At 41.8% G+C, this 19715-nt stretch overlaps 1 protein-coding gene across 1 annotated transcript; it reads right to left on the minus strand.

The window, feature by feature from the left end:
- Positions 1–244: 244 nt before the first annotated feature.
- Positions 245–17758, minus strand: fhl3b (four and a half LIM domains 3b). Its single transcript, XM_037092327.1, has 6 exons — positions 17576–17758; positions 5433–5611; positions 4334–4508; positions 3327–3496; positions 2641–2827; positions 245–1003 (listed from the first exon to the last, which is right to left on the minus strand). Exons 2-6 carry the CDS (start codon positions 5586–5588, stop codon positions 852–854), a joined length of 840 nt encoding a protein of 279 aa, XP_036948222.1. The 5' UTR covers positions 5589–5611; positions 17576–17758; the 3' UTR covers positions 245–851.
- Between the last annotated feature and the right edge of the window lie 1957 nt (positions 17759–19715).

Raw genomic sequence — 19715 nt, forward strand, 5'->3', positions numbered from 1 at the left:
AGGTTCACATTTGTGGTTAAGAGTGAAAAAGTCTTTACAGCTGCTGAATTGTAGCACTCCCTGTTGTGCAGTACGTGCTGTCTTTTTTATGTTGGCTGGATGTCAAAACTAATGAATGAAAGCAGCTTACAGAGTAATTCATGAGAAGAAAAGCATGAGAATAGACAGAGGAAACGCACAGGCTAACTGACACCTCCTATATATTTCAAGTGTATTTCAATTCATTCATTAATCTATACACAACTCTTTGTTTTATGACATTTTTATTGCATGTTTACTAGTAAAGACTGTCTAAGCTGAAAAGAAAACAAAATATACATTTTTCCAACAGTTTGTTTCAGCAGATAAGTTCATACAGTATAAGACAAGCAGTGGAGGAGGAAGCTTACTATAAATTGGAAGCTTTTTTAAAGTATATAAAGTATAAATATGTTTGCCTTAGCATAGGTCATAACATTCAAATGTTGGTTCTATCTAGCAGTCATGAAAGAAAAGTGTTGTGAAATGGTTTAAAACGGTTTAATTTAAAGTTTTCCATGTATCTTTTGAATATTTTATTTAGTCTTTGATGTGCAAAACATAAAAAATAAAGAAAAAACGTCGTACACACACACACACACACACATACACAAGACAACAATGAGACACTTGTGCCGAATTTATACAAACATTTGAATGTGCTGAAAGCTGATGAGAGTTTTGAGCTGTAAATACTGAGCTTTGTTTCAGCTTTACACCGTGAGTGAGTTAGTGGTGCTGCAGTGTTCATGTGCCAGGCTGAGGTTTAGATGTTTGTCTGCTGGTGTCGGTCAGCAGTGTCTGATGTCTGCAGGTGTGGTTAGTTTTGGCGGTCAGTCGTCGTTGTTGCAGTCTGTACACAGAATCTGGTCGCGGTCGGGGAAGAAGCCGGAGCCGACCAGCGACACGGAGCAGCGCGAACACTTGAAGCACGGCTGGTGCCACTGCCGGTCCTCGAAAGAGACGTACTTCCCATCTCCGAATCCTGAGAGACATAAACACAACACATGAGCAACTAATGGAGGAATGTTTTACTAGAGGCGGAAAATAAAGTTTAATAACGCTGCGGAAACTACGTAAATGAATTCAAGAGAACAACAGCAGCTGGCAGTAACTAAAAGAAAACGCTGCCAGCTCCAGTGGTGCTGGTATTCTAGTTCATGGCTGTGGTCAAAAGAATTTAATTCAAAATGTCATCGAACTGTGAAGTTCCTTAAAAAAAGCAACAGATAAGGAAGATAATTGTCAGACATGTATTGCTGTGTTTTTGTTTATTTTCTTGTTCCTCTGTGTTCACTTAAAGTTTGTATCTGTTTTCAGCATCTTTCTAAATGAAGTGTTTGTTTTTTCAGCCCTGGGCAAACTCTTTCAGGAGGGTTGTTGTTTGTGTTGCCAGGTTGGAGCTACACACTGTCTTCAGAACATCAATAATTGATGTTTTCACAACGACAATACATTGAATTAAATGTCTTTGTGTGAAAGGGATCGCTCACTGATGAACCAACAGAGAATTACGACCTGAATCGGCAGCTCTGCTTGGTTTAATGGAGTTTAATTGAAAATTTAAGCAGATTTTTTAACTGTTTGTATCAGTCTCGCTGCTCTCACAGTGTCGTTTTCGACTGCAAAGGGCGGCTATTTTCACAGAAAAGGCTCTAAAAAGCTACTTTACACGTAAGCTCAGTCACGTTTTCTCCTCTTGTCTCAGGTGCTCCTCATTAGTCAGTTAGTCCCATATTGAAGGAAGGCTGGAGGAGAAGTTGCTCTCTCTTCCACAGAATAAGTAGTCCTGACCATTGCAGAGTATTTCTGTCTTTTTCCCTCAGTTGGTTATTTTCTTTTCTTTTGAAAATGGAGGTCTGGTAGTTCTGTTTTTAGAGGCTTTGTTTGTTGGATTGGTTTATGTGTCTTCTCTTAGTTTAGAAAGGGAAATTCTGGTTGCGGCTGCCCCAGACTTCCCCCATCTTTTTTTCACTTAGTCCAGGCCTCCAGACTCTCATAGTTTTGGTTAATTGTGGTATTGTTTAGTGGTCACAAGGTAGAGCCAAATGTGTGTTTTGTTCTGGCTGTCACACTGCTAAACACAGCGGAGCATTTAACAGCTAACGAGCTGGAGCTCAGGAGGTGGTGGAGACCAAAAACAGAGCTAAAAGAGTGCAAATATCGGATTAACATTAAACAGATGGACACAAACATTACTGCAATGGAATAATAATGTTGCTCTGTAAACTCTTGGTTGTGTAAATAAGCAACTGTTTCCTAACAAGGTCGGTAATATACACTTAAAAGAGTTTAACTGGCAGAACCCAACCATGCCTGGCTTTTATTGTGTAGTGATTTCTTTTGACAGTGGGAGCAAACTACACAACACAGGATATATGCAAACCCCACGGGAAGGATCAGAGCCAAGATTTAAAGAACCGGAGTCAACTGTCTGCCGACACCTGTCTGTTGAAGATAATTGTTTTGGCATTTAACTGATAGTAGATAGACAAGATCAACAGGAATCATCGGGACAACATTTGGATTTGATAAACAACAGGACTGAACCACAGCTTTACTGTTCACCAGCAGACATCAGCTCTGGAGGGTTCACTTGGTGGTTGTGTAGACGTCACTGACCTGTGATGGCCGTGTTGCAGCCGGCGCACTTTTTGGCGTACAGGCTGCTGAAACACTTGACGCAGTACGGACTGTCGCCCTGCGAGGTGAAGGGTTGACCAGCCAGAGGAGCTTTACAGCCCGTGCAGACGAAACACTCCTTGTGCCACACCTCGTCCTTGTAGGTCACCCCTCCTTTAGTCAGAGCCTGCAATTTGCAATACAAATACGGCTTAGCGGTAAATTTATGTGTAATGCCTGGAAACATTTAGGTTTTTACTGCTGTGATGTCTCAGATGGCTTTTTTCTTATTGACTCATATTGATCCTTTAATCTGACTCGTGGATGTTTAATTGTTCGTGGTGTTTGGTTTGGTTTGTCAGCAGGATCACACAGAATGTAATGGCTGAATGGATTTCTACAAAACTTGATTGAAAGAAAAACACCCCAGTGACTTTTGGTGCAGATTCAGATAAACGGACAGATCAGGAATTTTTACTTTCTTTGACATTTTCATGAATTTCTCAAAGAATAATTTATGTATCTTGATGAGAAAAGTCAGGCGTATTTAGGTGACTGGTATCTGTTGGGTCTTGGCGGAGGTATGCAATCTACTGAGTGCCATTTTAGTATTGGTATCGAGTATGTTTTGATTGATTTACGTTTATTATGTTTTCTACTTGAGCTATATGTGAGGCCTGCTTCACCTTGTTGCAGTGGCTGCACTGAGGAGCGACCCTGCCCTCGTAGCACGGCACGCAGTAGTAGTTGTTTTTGTCGGGGATGAAGGCCTCGGCACCGATCGGCTTCTCACAGCCGTGACAAGTAAAACAGTCCTCGTGCCACGCGGCACCGTCGTACTCCAACATCCTCGATCCTGCCAGAGAGGAAGAAGAATACAGACAAATGTTTGTGATTGTTTGTTGATATCTTCTCTTGACATTTAAAGAGCTGTGTGTCACTATCTTTGATCTCTGCCCTACTATAAGCCGCAAAAGAAATCTGAGACTGAGAAGACCAAAAGTGATGATTCAGTCTGACGGCTCAACCTGTTCTTACACAGCCCTCCTGGAGTATCAAATTATGTCAGCTTATCTTGCATCCAAACAATCTGACAAGCTGCAGCAAAGCAACACTCGAGCTGACCTACACATGTCTGCGTGCACGGCTTTCTCAGGAACACATGCTTCACTTCAGAGGTTTATAAAAGCTAGGAGCCGGTTATGCTCATGAATCGGACATCAGATCCTTTAATCACTGTTCTTGTTTTACGACTTTTGGGGCCTGAAATGCCGCCCGAAGGCGTGACAGTGATTTGAACTTGAACCCTAGGACAGAGAAGCTGCGTTTAAAGGCATTCCAGGCTGAACAGAAACTGCAGAAAAATGACTGCTCGGCTCAGAAGAGAACTGGTGAGTTATAGTATCCCACAGTACCCACAGGCCCGGGTAATTTTCAGTCATCCGACACCGCTGCTGCTCTCGTGATGTCACAGCGCCCAGAGCTTTGAAAGCCCTGCTGGGAGATATTTTCAGCAGAGCAAGGAAACAATCATTCTGTCACATCTAAGCTGTCACACCCGGGTTAACAAAACCTCATTAGAGTCTTTATCCCTGCAAAGACAGGGCGTGAACTTTACTCAGTGATTGCTCAAGAATTTGTCCTCAAGGAGCTCGGTGAACTCAGCGCTGGAGGGTAAAAAAGTTGTCGCTACCTGGCATGACTATCTTGTCGCAGGCGGCGCACTTGGAGGAGAACTCGTTGCAGTAGCAGTCGCTGCACACCAGAGCGTCGCCCTGGCTGGTGAAGGGCTCGTCTGCCAGCGAGCGGTCGCAGCGGAAACAGCGAAAACAGTGTGCGTGGTAATGTCTGTCCTCGTAGAATAGCTCCTGGAGGAAGAGGAGAGGGTCAGAGTGAGTGTTTGGAGGTGGTGAAAGCAGTCACGGTTAAAGATATTTAATCGAAACATAACCAAAATTCAATGCAAAACCGTGGTTACGCTGCGCTAACGATCTGACGTGATTTATTGTGCGTGTCTCATAACTGCCGCAGGAAAAAAGCTCAGCTAAATGCTCGACTTGTTCTTGAAGAAAAATATCACATAATGCCACCTTCACCCCGTAACAGTGAATGATACAGGAACTCCCCAAACAATGAGTTAATAAAAACATTCGATGTTATCATTCCTCACAGGGAGTTACTCTATTTTCAGCCCCCCCATCTGCTTGGAGGTCAGAGGTCACGGTCGACCGCGAGATTCAGTTTCCTGCACAAGGACAGTTTAGAGTTTTGGATGTTTTGCGGACACGGAGGTCTAAACTCAAAGTTTCCTACTCTCTACGACACCCTGCTGTCCACGTTGTCATCGTTATTTTCTTTTTTAAAAATGAGAATAGCCCACTTTGTGATTTCTTTCTCGAACAGCTGCTTGTGTTCCAGTTCATCTGCAGTTCAGGCGAGCTCTGTGATAAATGGCCCCATTGAACGGCGGGTGAAAAACTTACAGTTGAGGCGTGGGGTTTCACGGTAAAAGAAACAAGAAAACCGAGGGACCGAGAAGGGTGAAGGATGAATGTTGTTATGTCTTGTGTGGAGGAGGGACGGCCAAAGCAAGCAGGAGTGTAATTTACAGCCGGTCCCTCGCAGGGAGTCCATAATTCACTGCGTCTGTGGGTGTTTCCTTCACTACACTGTTTTTAATTTTTAACTTAGAGGGGATTACAGATAATTTGATGTTCCTTAAGCGCAGTTATGTTTTCCAGGAATCCCAGCTGGTTTGACAAAGGAACTCCTCCCGTATGACTCGAGCTCACCTTGGCATTATGACCGATGATTTCTTTACATTCCTGGCAGGTGTTGGCGTACAGGCGGTCGTAGCAGGGGATGCAGTGAGGCTTGTCCTCCACCTGGATGTATTTGCGTCCGCTCAGGGACTCCTTGCAGTTTTTGCAGTCGAACTGGTCGCTCATGATGTCTTCTTTTGGCCGACCTCCTGCAAAACAGAGGAATCACAGGCAATGTTTAGTGTTCGCTATCAGCGAGAAGAAGGCGCAGGAAGGAGGAGGAAGAGGAGTGAGATTAGCAAAGACAGAGAGAGAAAGCAGGATGAAGGGAGGCTGACAAGTTTTAGATATACAGCTGGGAAATAAAGACCATCAGGAGAGACAAAGATGGGAGGACAAAAAAAAAAAAAACATTTAAGGGCACTTTTCAAAAATAGTGTGAAACACGTTACAGGATGTGTAACAACTAAAAACACACCACAGACTACCGGACCTCAAATCAAACATTCAAAGCTGTAAGAAGATCCTTCCAGTCACGGATGTTTTTGGGAGTTTCAAACAGTCCAGGTTCACTGCTTATTCCTGGACAGTGGGAACAGAAGAACTTTGTCGTCAGAGGAACGGAGGCCGTGGGAGGGAGTGTGGCAGCAAAGAAGAGCTGGTTATGGAGGGCTTTGTGAGTTTATTCCTGGAAATGTATGTAAAATCATCCTAAAACGCCTGTCACAGTTCAGCCCAAAGTAAATTCAAAGCAGGAGTGGTTTTGGGCTCTTATAAGCTGATTTTGTGATCTTAAAATACCCTGTTTAATATTAACAGGAACAAAAACTGATTATAGTTCTTTATTTCCTTTTTCACAATAACTTTGTGCGTATAAAATAAAAAAAACAGGTGCTTTGGTGGAAAAACAGACATTGCACAGACATTCGCCTCAAGTCTCAATGAGACATTGAGACTTGAGGTGAAGTCCAGTACCATCTAGTTTGAATTTATTCCAGGAGATGCAAAACAATGTAGTTGGATAAATCGCACGACAGGTAAGAGGAAGAATGTGTCGGAGAGAGAGAGACAGACAGGAGAGCAGAGAGATTGTTGGTGAAACTTCCCAACAGAATAATTTACAATCCTACTTAAAATAACTTTCAACATGTAAGAAATGGAGACTGTTTACTTAAAGACATTCGACAGCAGCTAACGGTTAAATATTGTTCAAAGTGTTTCTCATCCAGAAAGTTTTCCCTGGCAGCAAAGAAAGGGCTGAGTGAACACTTTAACTTGAAGAGTTATAGCTGACTTATTGTAAATCGGCCCAGATGATGTAACCGCTTCTCCCGTTTCATCATCACTCACCAATAAGTGAAAGCTCGTCCCCCCTCCTCCCCCTCATTCTTGTACCGAGCCCCCCGCGGCGGTTTGGCATTGAGAAAGAACAACTAAACAATATTAATTGTTGGGAGCTGAAGTGAAAACCGTTCTCCGTTTCAAAGGCTCTCTCAGGGGCTTTTCATCTGTGTTTGGCTTGAGTTTCACTTGTTTCTTCCTTTTGTGCTCAGCTTTCTCTTAAAGGCATAACATTTTCTCCCTGTTATCAGTGATTTGACATCAAGATGTTTTATTGCTGCAAAGTTTTCTTCTTTTTTTTTTTTTTTCCCTGTGACAGCTGTGAACATTTCACAGGGATGATTATATCTGGCTCAGAAAATTACATAAGCCTCTCCCAAAGTCACCTTTAGCCCAACCATCAGGCACTTTACAGGTTTTACTGCTATTCTATCAAATAAAACTGGCCTTTTGTCTCAGAGAACAACAGAAACAACAACATCTCCTGGGACACTTATTCAATTCAGCAGGATTTCCTCTGAAAGCAAAACTTTTTAACTGGAGCATACTTTCTCATAAAAATCTTTTAATCTTTCAAATCTCAGCTGCCTCATTACGGAGCTTTTTATGTCTTGGCTGGCTGCGTGACACTAAACAAAAATCCCACTGGGGAAATTGGGTTGCTTTCTCAAAATTAGTTCCATATTGATTCAAAGCATGACTTCCTCATCTGTTATCATATCGACCGTGAAGATGAATATTTATGTCTCAGCTCATCAGTGACCCAACCAGTCTTGGGGGTAGATTTGACTCACAGGAGATGGTTTTGGTTGTTTTTTTGCTGGAGATTTAGTGTGTGGAATCGAACGCTACACGTCAGCAAGCAAGAGATGAGACTGAGAAAACAACAGGGTGCAAAATAACAAGACTCAGTGTGCATGGTTTTCTGATAATTTGCAGGTCAAAAGATGTCAAACATGTACATTTATAAAGTTTGTTTATAGGACAACAGCAGTTATATCTCAGCGTTTATTTACTGAACTGTAATCATTGTTTATTGGTGCTTCTAGGATTGTTTTCAGTCATTGAACGAGTCAGACAAGCCTGTTTTTGATGAATGGTTAAGCTGATGACAGACATCGCCTCTTTCGACTCAGCAATTGCAAGGGATGTTTTATGAAGTCTGATCTGACGAATCAAAAGGGCCAATATCACCGTTCAAACATGACTGTTGCAGACTGTTGTTAGCTTGGTTAGGTTTGGGAGAACATAGTGGGTTTTATGAGAAGATAATTTACAGTACGTACAGAACTGCAGTTACGGGTATGTGACGTAGATTCAGTATGTTACTGGAGCGAAAATAACTCAACATTCAGTTTTGCCCTCTTACTAGGCACGAACAGCTGTCTCCTGTGTAAAAGTCCTGTTCATTCAACCCGACAATCCATCTCGGACCTCCTATCTCTGTGGATTTTCTCGTTCTTTTACTGCGCCGCCTGACTTCCTCCTTTTCAGTCGTAATAGTTACTACAGCCACTAGAGGGCGCCGCCTAAAAAGAAACACAAATATGTGTAATGATAAGCTGCTTGCACAATCGAGCTACTGTCCCTTTTCTAAATCTAAAAGAAAAAATACTGCCACTTTTCAGCTCTCGACTGTGAAAGCAGCTCATAACGTTCCGTATTTATATTTCTTAAGTGGGGGACCTCTAGTGGCCATAGTAGTTGTTACAGCAGCAAAGGAGGAGGTCAGGTTACATTTGTACAGCAACAAAGTCAACATGGGAAGGAGGTCGCGGATGGATGATTGAGTTAAACATGTGTAACCTTAGTCACATTATGTAACCTGCATTGATAATAAACCATTGTTGACTTTAAACGTCATTTAAACTAAAACCACAATGTTTTCCTGTAACCAAACTGCGAGCATACAGTGAAGGTCCAGTACGCCAGGTTTAATTTTGTTGGGTTCATCACGGATCTGTCGACCGGACAGCCAGTAGTTGTTTAAATGTAATGACTCATCAGCAGCCTCTTAAAAACCACCTGATGCATCTCAAGAGTCTTCCTCTAAATAAATGATGTGATTAATAGTTTGATGAGAGGAGGAAGAGCAGGTGGAAACAAAGCCGGGCACACAGACAATAACATCATCCCACAGCGAGGCATTAGCGGGCCATGTGACCCCGTGTTCTGCAGCAGGGGAGGGAAATGAGCGAGGAAATGAAGTGTGGGAGGTTAAAATACCCTCCTGCTGAACAGTTAAGACAAAGCAGGCCGGGCTACCAGAGATATACACAGAGTGGATGAAGATCGTGGATAAGACTCCAGAGTTTGCTGTACGTTCATGCTCAGGATCACAACGTCTGGAACATTTACAAAGGCAGACACTGAAGTATTTCACTTGGAAACGGTCATTGTTTATAATCTTTCCACCCTATTTTGGGCACAGAGTGGCTTTGACATGTTTCTACAATGTCAGAAAAGAGGACTTGGGTTCAACAGAGTGCAGCTGAGAAAACGTTCGAGGAATAAGCTTTTCCTGTTAGCTGTTAGATTCACGTTCGGCCTCTCCTTTTAGCCTTTATGTCACACTTTAGGTCTTTCTTGCCGAGCAGACAAAGATAGCGGAGGTAAAAGGTGGGTGCTGCTCTCTGACCAATCGGAGAGTTTGCTGCATCCCACTCCACTGGGCACATCTGCACCGCGTTACAGCAGTGAAAAGTTTGCCGGAGATGATTGAAATATTAACAAAGTGACTACTCAACCACAGTAGAAGCACAAACTGCAGCTCAACAGTGTCAGGCAGGTGCGATGCTCCACTTCTGAAACGCTCCAAGTCGGATATGAAGGAGGATGGAATAAAACAGTGTTGCACACAGCAGGTAACTGAGACGTGTCCGGTGGGATCAAGGACACATTTGCATTGTTTGACCTTAAAGGGGTTTGTGTGTACACTTTTAGTTCAGCAGCTACAGGGAAGATATCGGCTTAGAAAAGATCAAATCAGTTTGGGAAACTCGTGGCTTCTGCAGAATTTAATTACGCCACTAACGATTTAAAACAAGTCCTTCTCTACTTAAGTTGTTTTAGAGAACACTGTTTTGCTGTGAAGGGCGAGAAGATGACAACTGAATTCCAATTTTTCAAGTTACATTAAAACTCTCTCTGTGACACTTGCGGTCTTCGATGTACAGCAGCCTCTCATCGCCGTGCTTTGTGAAGAACGGTTAAAAGAAGGTTTTAGCGCTCAGTTTTACAGGTACAGCTCTTCATGCTTCGTAACCTTCAAGTATCTGCATCTGGTCCGTTGAGGAGTCGTCTCGAAAAAGACCAGTTTACATTCCTCGCGTCTGACTGCCATCAAACATTATGTGTCTAATAACCGATGATGCAGCAATTCCAGATAAACATATAAAGGATAAACACAGTCTGCTCTCAGTCGTCTCCTCCTCCTCCACGGCTGGTTTGGAGACTTTTTCTCTCCACTGCCATGTTAGCATGACCGCTGTGGACATCCCTCACGCTGCACATCCCTCCCTGCAGATAACAGCACCGCTTCCTCTTCAAGGGCATCAAGCCGGGTCAACAAAACAAGGCGGAAAAACCAAACTGAGGCGAAAAAAAACATCACATCCTATGTCTGTTTTCTGTCAGAGTGCTGTGGAAATCAGCCCAACTTCCCTCCTCAAACGTCTGAAGAGGTTCGGGTTTCTATTCTCGTGCATCCACGTCTGCGATGAATGCGGTGATAGAACAATGGTTTTCCTTCCGGACATAGTCTGCAGGTTTTGAGCTTTATGTTTCTCTTCCTGAGCCGAAACATCTGCGAACGCATTCCGTGGTTGTCCAGCTGTTGTCCGTCGTTAATTTCCAATTCCAAGAGGGAATTCTTACGGGACTGGTGCCAAAACACAACAGCGTCTAATTAAAATCCATCATTGTTGGAACCAATATTTTATGGCTCCTATAGGAGAGTCCATTATAACTTTTATAGTCAGCTATACAAGAGGCCAGTATGGCACGACTCTCGAGGGAGAGAAGATGCAATATGTATAAAAATGTATAAAAACAACCTGTTATGTTTATATTTTTGTGCTGCTAAATGTATCAAAAAATGTTCAAATCCAAAGGTTGATGGTGAGATAATTTCATTTTGCCGCATGTCATCACGACGTCGAAGGAAACATCAGATGATGTGAAGAAGGAAGTCAGCGAGTGTTACTAAACTTATGATCCCTCAGATATGTTTTCATCGACAAAGGCAGCAACTCCCATGTTTTTCTTTCAGCTCTGCCGTAAGCTGTCCTTTAGCTTAGCATAGCTTAGCATTAAGACTGGAGTCTCGTCAGATATCTCACAGTCGGAGGAGAAGGAGAAGGAAACACGGCGTAAATGGGTAAAATTTAGGAGACTTAAGTGACAGGCTCAGTCGTCTCTCTCTGTTCGCTTCTGTTTCTCTTCTCAGGCACTGATTGGCTTTGCTGATCAGCCAATCAGATATTCAGATTCAACATGCCTGATAAGCAACGGTGGAGGGCTAACTGAATTCAGACCACCTGAAGTCAGGTAGATGATTTTAAAAGTGAATTATGTTAGTGCTAAACTACAGCAGTCATTAAGTTTAATTATTATGTTTTCATTAGCTAATTTAAATCCCAAGATCCATACGTCTCGCTTAAATGCCACAACTGACTGCAAATAAAAAATCTGTGGAGCAGCTGTTCACTTTCACTCCGTCCTGTCTGGCTGACATTAATAGTCTAAAGCACCGACTCACATGTTGTCAGCGGCCTGTTCGAGAGGCGTTCGCGTTACTCAACAGGTGTCCTCCTGGTTCAGATCCAGGTACACTTGTCACCCCTGTTCTCCTCCTTAATCCAAACAGTCATCAATCCCGTGTAAGTACTCTCCTCTCTCTCTCTCTCTGGTAACACGGCTGCTGAAACTATTTAAACCCACAATTCACCTTGATGAGTGGACATGTTGAATGCTTTGCAGATACACCGTCCGTCCCGGTGACAGATTTACCGGAGTCACTTGGCGCAGAGGGCTTTGAAGCAGCAGCCAAATGGCAACTGTCTCCCAGGATCAGCCACCGGGCCTCCTGTCTCATGTCCCTTCATGGCTCGCTGCTGTTGTTTCGCTCCTCGGCGACCTGACAGTTTCTTACGACCGGAGCCAGGAACTCTGCGAGCCGTGAGAGCTGCCGCTGCTGCGTGTTAGTGTTTATTTTCCCAGTGCAGGAATTTAGACTTGTGTCTGCGGTTTACAAACCAGATTATTCCGTGATGAAAACCGCTGTCACACATGATAAAATCTTGCAGAACAAATATGTAGGTAAGTGTTAAATCTGTCACGGACACAAAATATCAATTCATGCTTTATAAAACAGACTCAGGGCCTTTTTTGGGGGGATGACGTTGTTGCACACACAGACAAAACTTCGATGTCTGTTTTAAGAAAAAACCTTTTTGTCTGTTTTCATATTCTCTCTGGTGCTCAAACTTGCAATCACCAAGTTCTCATGCACACCTACGAAAGAACTGAGACTGTGAGTAAAAAACAAAAACAGTCAACATTAAAAATGATGCCAGTAAAGTTAGCCCAATTTAAAAGCTAACTAAGAGCAGTTCTAAGGGAATGAACTGTTGGAAGATCCAAAATCTAAAAATTTAAATGATTCTCCATCTGATTTCTATGTCTGCAACCGTATGGATTGAACGAACTAGATCAAAATGTTTGAATTAGTGGAGATGCCTTATTTTTCCTATCACTCCCTTCTCTCCCGCTGGTTTAAATCTCATTGAAGAACTCCAAACTGTGTGTGCTTTCACTTGCAACACTAAAAGCATGTAACAAAGTTGGTTTTTAATTACCATCCCCACTTTAACGTCTATTCCCCGTGAAATGGATTAGGGTTCCCTGAACGGTCTCTGAAGCTCGGAACAGGCCTCATATTGTGTGACTCCTGCGTTGCATAACCTGGATTTGAGGGAGGTGAATGAGAATATTGACAGCGGCACAATAACGCTGTGTGGACTGACAACAGAGGAGCCCTGCAGCCGTGAGGGAGAAGTGACACCCTCATGGCTGCAGAAACTGTTACAGAAAGAAGAAAAAAAGAAAACAAGACGGGTTTCTTATGGCTGTCAGATGACTGTGCTCCCTTTCATCCCCGGTACAAAGACGCTCAATGTGGTGTGGCTTCCTGCAGATCACAAGGCCAATTTCGGGCCGCACGCACACAAATCAAAATGAACACACGTTGTACGTTTTTGTTGCCGCTGATTAGAGATCTCGTCGGGATGAAATTGCTTCTTGCTGCTTTTTCAAACAATGACGATATTCTGCGTTTACCGAGTTGGCAGATCTGTAGCATCGGTTTGGTTACTTTAACTTGAGAAACGTTGTTCCTTATTAGGATAAATCAGTGGCAAAGATTGAAATGTTATTCAACAATGAGGCTCCACTGTAATTTATAATGTCGGTTATCATCCGTTCAGAAACCAGAACATGACCGGTGTTAATGTGGGCGACAAATAAACAGACTTATTAAGAATAAAGCATGAAGTGCTGTTAGAATTAAGGTCTGGTTTTGTTCCTGCAGATCAAAATATATGATAAAATGTACATTCAGCCATCGAGGATTAATCACTTCTTGCTGTTTTTAACACTGATGTTACGCTGAGATGTCAAATTGGCGTATCTGTGAAGTTTTTCTGATTATTTCAAAGTTGAGTAGAGAGTTTTTTGTAACTCTTAATACAACCACAACATGATCAGTATCACTGCATATCAGTGATACGTGCCTGGCTTTGTTTTACGAGTCTCCAGATGGCATGTTTGTTTATCCAGTGGAACAATGTGGGCCGCAGCTGCAGTTTCACCTCTGCTGCCGTCAACTAAACTGACAAACAGCCAGACGACAAGTAAACAAGTCGCCACCGTGATGAAACTTCATCACACAGTGGCAAAGCAGATGCGATGGTTGCCGCCAGGGGTCGTGAGATGAATACTGAGGTACGAAATGAGAAAAGCTTCTGAACTTTTCTCAGATTTCCTTTTAAATACTTTCTATTTTTACTTTGTCTGACATCCCAAATGCTCAATTTAAAGGTGCACCGTGTAGTTTTGGTGAAGAAGAGAAAGATCTAAACAAAGTCTCTTTGTTTTCATCTAAACAATCTTTCTTTGTTTTCATGACTGAGAAAACAGAACAAACAAACAGACCTTAGAGGACAACACAGCTTCATATTGTTTTACTTTGGCGGACCCTGCCACCTTCTCTGGCTTCAAACCGTGTTCTGGGGACCTTATTGTCCTCTGAGAACAGCTTGTTTATTCAGTTATAGAAGAGAAACTTACAGAAATGTACAAAAGGATAATACACAAAACTAACTAACTATGTAACTGTTGCTAAATGCTAAAGGTAGCATGCTAACAGGCTCACTGTGACAATGCTAACATGCAGATGTTTAGCAGCTACGTTTGTGTTCATGTAGTGTTCATCATCTTAGTTTAGCATCTTAGCATGCTAACATTTGCCACTTCGCACTGAAATGTCTGAGGCCAACTAGCCTAAACTAAGGCTAATGTTGTTACTCATCATAAAATGTAGTCAAACATACTGAACTAATTAAATTTGAGTTTGTTGGTGTTTGAATTAAAAGTGTGGGATCATTAGGATTCATCCTCTGAGGATCATGACTGTGTGCGAAGAAATGTCCCGCCGACGCATCCAGTAGTTGTTGAGATGTTTCAGTCTGCCCCAAAATGCTGAACAGATCAGTAGAATGACTCTGCCAACCAGAGTGGCTAAAATATATTGAAGTTTAAACATTTTTTTATGCTTACAAAATGAATTAAAGTAAAAAAGGAATATTGATAAGATAATAACCAAGAGCATTCATGAAGTGTCTTAAATTTAAAGATCTTTAGTGAAGTTACTTTTGGCAGCATTGTTGTTGCACTTGGATGCGAACGCTGACCGATACAAATAAACAGTCGGCCTGATCTACTGTCTAAAACAAATACACATGTAAACATATTTTCCCATCAGCAGCCAGCTGGCATCGGGCGGGTCAGGACCTGGGTGTTAATGGTAACAAATGTTTGTTTTCTGAGAGACTGCTGGGCCTGCTGTCTCTGGTTCATGTTTGCGGCTGGATTTATTTGACTTTGATTCCGAGCTTCATTGTTGTGTTGAAGAGCTCCAAAATTAAACTTTTACACCAGCAGAACGTGCCACTTTACTGGTGCAAAAAATGGACATTTACTCCAAAGTGAAGCAGAAACAGTGGACCAACAGAGGTGTATTTAAACACATTTAGGCTTCAAACTGAAGCAGAAACCATAGGCTATAAAATACTCTGAACTGAACAAATGTGGGCTCTTTCTCTAAAGTGCTTCAACATTTGGGAAACACACTAGTTTTTCTTTCCCAGAGTCAGATGAGATGATTGATACTACCCTCATGTCTGTATGGTAAAACATATATTACCAAAAAGCTAGCAACAGCAGCTTTAGCTTAGCATAAAGACTCAAAACAGGTGGGAACAGCTAGCCTAGCTCTGTTCAAGATAACAAAATCTGTCTACCAAAATCTCTGAGCTCACTGTAGCTCATGTGTTTAGTCAGTCAGTGTTTAGATCACAGTTCCTAATGACCGCCAGGTTTAGCATGCAACCCCAGAAATTGTTGTTAAACATATGAGAAGTACACATATTAGCTTTTTTCCCCAAGAGTTAGATGAAGAGATTGATCCCACTTTTATTTCTGTGTGGTACAAATAGCCTAACTTACAAACATCAGCCAGTTAGTTTAGTTTAGCATCGCAAAAAGACTCAAAAGAAGCAGGAACAGCTAGCATGACAGAAATCTGTTTCACTTCACCAGAAGTTGGTTTTAGACTTTAATATGGTTACTGACTAACATACAGGATCCTGAATACTCATTAGTAGGTTTTTTTAGGCGTATTTTTGGACTCAAGCTACATATTCCCCACTACTCATTTTCATTTTGTGCTAAGTTAAGCTAATCACCAGCTAGCTCTAGCTTCACACTCTGCTCGCCTAATAGTAAATGTCCCTAGCTAAAAAACTGCTCCTCTTTCATCCCTTCAATCAGAAAAATCGAAGATATAACACATTCATTAGTGCTTTAGTTGTAAACAAGGCCAGCTATAGGCTAGCTGTCACCCCTTGTTTCCACTTTTTTATGCTAGCTAGCTTAACAGCTGCTGCCCTCAGCTTCACATTTGGTTCAAAGTGGTTTGAATATTTTCATCTAGTAGGCTGGATCCCAGTCCTTCCCTAAATGTCAGCCTGCTCCTCTTGAACTCTTCCCAGGCTGTGCAGCAGGACTGGGAAATGGAAAAGACAGTGACTGACTCATGATGAGGCCGTCAGTAGCCTGACAGTCCAAAAAAAATCATCTTCCTCTAACTGTGTTATTTGTCTCTGGCTCGTCTCCAGTGATTGTGCACCAACTCAAACCTTCGCCCAACACAAGAATTTAAGAGGAATGCGACTGTGGTCGAAACGTGGCAAAATCATGTGGTTGCAACTCTGAAGAAGAAAAAAAAAGCCTTTTTCTTCCACCCTCTGTTTTTTTGTTGTTTTTTTTTTTTTTTAAAGAAAAAAAAAGAAAAGAAGACAAAAGTCAGGAATTCCTTTCTGTGTGAAACAGAAAATAATGCACCAACACACACAAACACACACATTTCTTCAATGCAACCAGAGCTGGATTGTTTCAATTGAATGTACTAATTTCACCCTAATGGGTTGGAACATGATGGCGGCGTGGGGCTGGTGTGCGGTGATGGAAACTATGAGCGGTGCCGGAGCGGAGGGGGGGCGGTGGTTTGAGTCTCCAGAAAGAAAATTCACAATCTGAAGGAGACATGACATCACTCTAACTCTACGGGACTGAAAGGCTTGTTAACATGTCTCCAATTAATAAAACAGAAAAGAAAAGAAAAAAACACACATTACAGTTTCATTCTTAAGATGATGGAGCATAATTGAGACATTAAAAGCAAAGGATTGTTTCCTCAGAGCTCTCCTTGTTCGTCTTCTCATAAATCCTACTTGAAACACGGAGCTGCAGACACTTAATCGCAGTATCAGTTACTCACTTTGGAGCCCGTTCAGGCCCCCAGCCCCCCAATAACAGCCACTATTTCCTCCCTCTAAAGAAAGAACATCCTTTTCTGGTCCATCCTGGATGTCCGGGGGTCAAATAGTTGACTTTTATAACTTCATGAGCTCAATAAAGGTTTTATTTGTTCCCACTAACGTGCCCAGCGTTTCGATTGTTAACAAGTCATCACTGAAACTTGAACTTTAGCAATGAATTTCAAGTATTTTAGGGAAAAAATGTAGGTTGCCAGGTTGTGAAAAATCCCACACACATGTCTTTTCATATGGTATTGATGCAGGTGTGTTGATTAGTACTTTGCATTCTCAGTTTCTAATGAACAATCTGGTCTGTGGTTGTTGGAAATAAAACGAAGTCTGCATCATTTTTCAAGATTTCTCATTAATGGCATTTGACACAGCTATGAAGTGTCAGTAAATGGCTTACTAACCTTAGAAAAAACATTATGAGCCATCATTTTAGATTGATTTGGTTTATTTTAAAGCCTCAAAGCGTGTAAAAGAAATCCATAAATGCTGTTTTGCAGCAGGTGAACACAGGTGAGGATCTGCGCAAGCCTTCAGTGGAGCAAACACACGAGCTTCAGGAGATTAATCTGATGAAAACTCACCAAAACACGCTCCAAATTCACTTATCACCTGCTTTCTCGCACTACAAAGCTCTATTATCAGTCGTTTCAGGTGTAACCCTACCTCTCTTTGCTCATCAGCAGCCCGTGGAGACGCTCTCCGTCCGTCCCTCTCTGCAGGATCTCAGCTCTCGTGCTCTCGTGCTGCTCTCGTGTATAATATGACAGATGATTAAATCCTCCTCGTGCGCTCCTGCGAGCTGAGAACTGACGGCTCTCCACTGACTGAAGCATGTGTGTCTGGTGCGTAAAAAAAAAAACCCAAACCAGCCCTCTCCAAACACCGCCCCCTCTCTCTCTCTGCCTCTGCCCGGTGTTTCCACTCCCTCGGTGTCACCTTGTGTGGAGTTCAGCTGACAGACGGTGGACTCACTCCGCGTGTTTTCTTGGATGTAACTGAATATTTTAAATAACACGGTGGACGCTGAGCTCCCAGCTGCTGATGTAAAAACCGCTCTATTATCAATGTAAAATGGAAAATCCCTGTAATATTCTCGTAGCAGGAGCTATTTAATGTGCACCGTGGCATTTTTAAACCCACATGATGTAACAATAGTACCTGTGACAGTGATATTTATACAGCGACTATGAGATTACAAACAAACCTTATAGTGAGTTTTATAGCATTTATAAAGCACACTGCATGATGAGGCATTTATTAATAGTTTATAAAAGCACCTCTGAACTGTTTTTACATGGTATAAAGCATTTATTGATGTTTATACACATATTTAAATCTAACAGTGCTTATTACAGCAATTATTAGGTGCTCAAGCACACAAATAAATCTTATGGTAAGTTATAAAACATATTGTTTATATGTGTGAACAATCTTACATGTGTTATACAGCTTTTATCATAGGTTTATAAATCTCTCTCTTATATAAACATTTATGAACACGCTTGAGTCTTATATGTGTTATAAAGCATGTATTAACACTTTATACACATCTTAGTGTGTTATAAAGCAGCCTTTTATGCTTTCTAAAACATTTTTGACCATTTATCAAGCCATTTATACATGTTACAAAGCATTTATTAACGTTTATTAACCTCATCAAAGACACATCCCTCATATGTGGTTTGGTTTTAGATGTGTTAACACTCGTTAAGACAGTTTGACATGGAATTAGTAACACAAAATCTACTTACTGGATTTTCTCCAGAGCTTTCAACCCAAAGGCTAGTTGTAATGATCAGATTTATAATCTAATATATTCAGTATTTAATTTATACTGCACCATGTTCCATCTGTTGACACCCAGCCCACACAGATGAGGATGCTTTAAACTCTCTGCATTGTCTTTCACTCTGAAGTCTCGAGCTTCTTCAACGTTTTCTCGGCTGCGTTAAGTTTTCTGTGGTCAGGAGCAAACTGCAGGGGCTCGGAGAGCAAGATATCATTTTCCCTCTCATTGACCTCCATTTTCCACGGCGGTGAGCAGGAGGTCTGGGGACGATTAGAGGCTTCAGCTGTGGCTCCATCCTGCCACTACCCATTAATTCGGGGTGCACACTACTACATGTGGATGTGATGTGATGAAGGACTTCAACTCATGTGTGTGGCATCGGGATGCTTATGTGCAGAGACATGTTGATGGACTGGTAGATCTCAGAGCTTCATGGTGGAGAGCTTCATAGAAAATATGAAGTGACTGGCTGAGCCTGAGTGAGGAGGGGAAATCATCAGCATCATGCAGAAATGTCAGATATTTACATGTGAATGTGCTGCCGCCTGCTGCTCACACCTGAGAGTTACAGGTGGAGCTGTTAGTGGATGCACATAGTTGAAGCTAAAAGTCTAGAAGCTAGAAGCCCAATTCTGCATGTTGGAAAAAGTTATTTGTCACGTTATTTGTTATTTTCCATAATTTGATTTAATAACTTGATTGATTTTCATTCAGTTTCTTAAAATTGCAATTATTAGCAACTGTCAGGACAGTTCTGTTTTTTCATAATGACGACTTGCTTCATAAATATGCTCTATGCGGAAGCCCAGTCATGCCAGTTTTTTTCCATTATGGAGTGTTTATTCATAATTATGACTTAGCATGTCATAAATCTACAAAAATATCTAGGCAATTCTGACACGTTCGTATAATTGTAGGGGAAATTGTCAGAAGGAAAAAAACACTTCATTATTAAAAGTAAATATTAACTATCATCATATCTCAAATGTTTATCATAATCATTTTTCTCCAAAT

Source organism: Acanthopagrus latus, chromosome 3 (genome assembly GCF_904848185.1).
Source record: "Acanthopagrus latus isolate v.2019 chromosome 3, fAcaLat1.1, whole genome shotgun sequence".
NCBI lineage: Eukaryota > Metazoa > Chordata > Actinopteri > Spariformes > Sparidae > Acanthopagrus > Acanthopagrus latus.

Excerpts from the sequence above, each read along its gene's own strand:
- fhl3b (XM_037092327.1), bottom strand. The coding sequence starts at position 5,588 with ATGAGCGACCAGTTCGACTGCAAAAACTGCAAGGAGTCCCTGAGCGGA. Across the intron at positions 4,509-5,432 it reads TCATCGGTCATAATGCCAAG|GAGCTATTCTACGAGGACAG; the intron begins GTGAGCTCGAGT and ends CTCTTCCTCCAG. Across the intron at positions 1,004-2,640 it reads CTGCAACACGGCCATCACAG|GATTCGGAGATGGGAAGTAC; the intron begins GTCAGTGACGTC and ends TATGTCTCTCAG.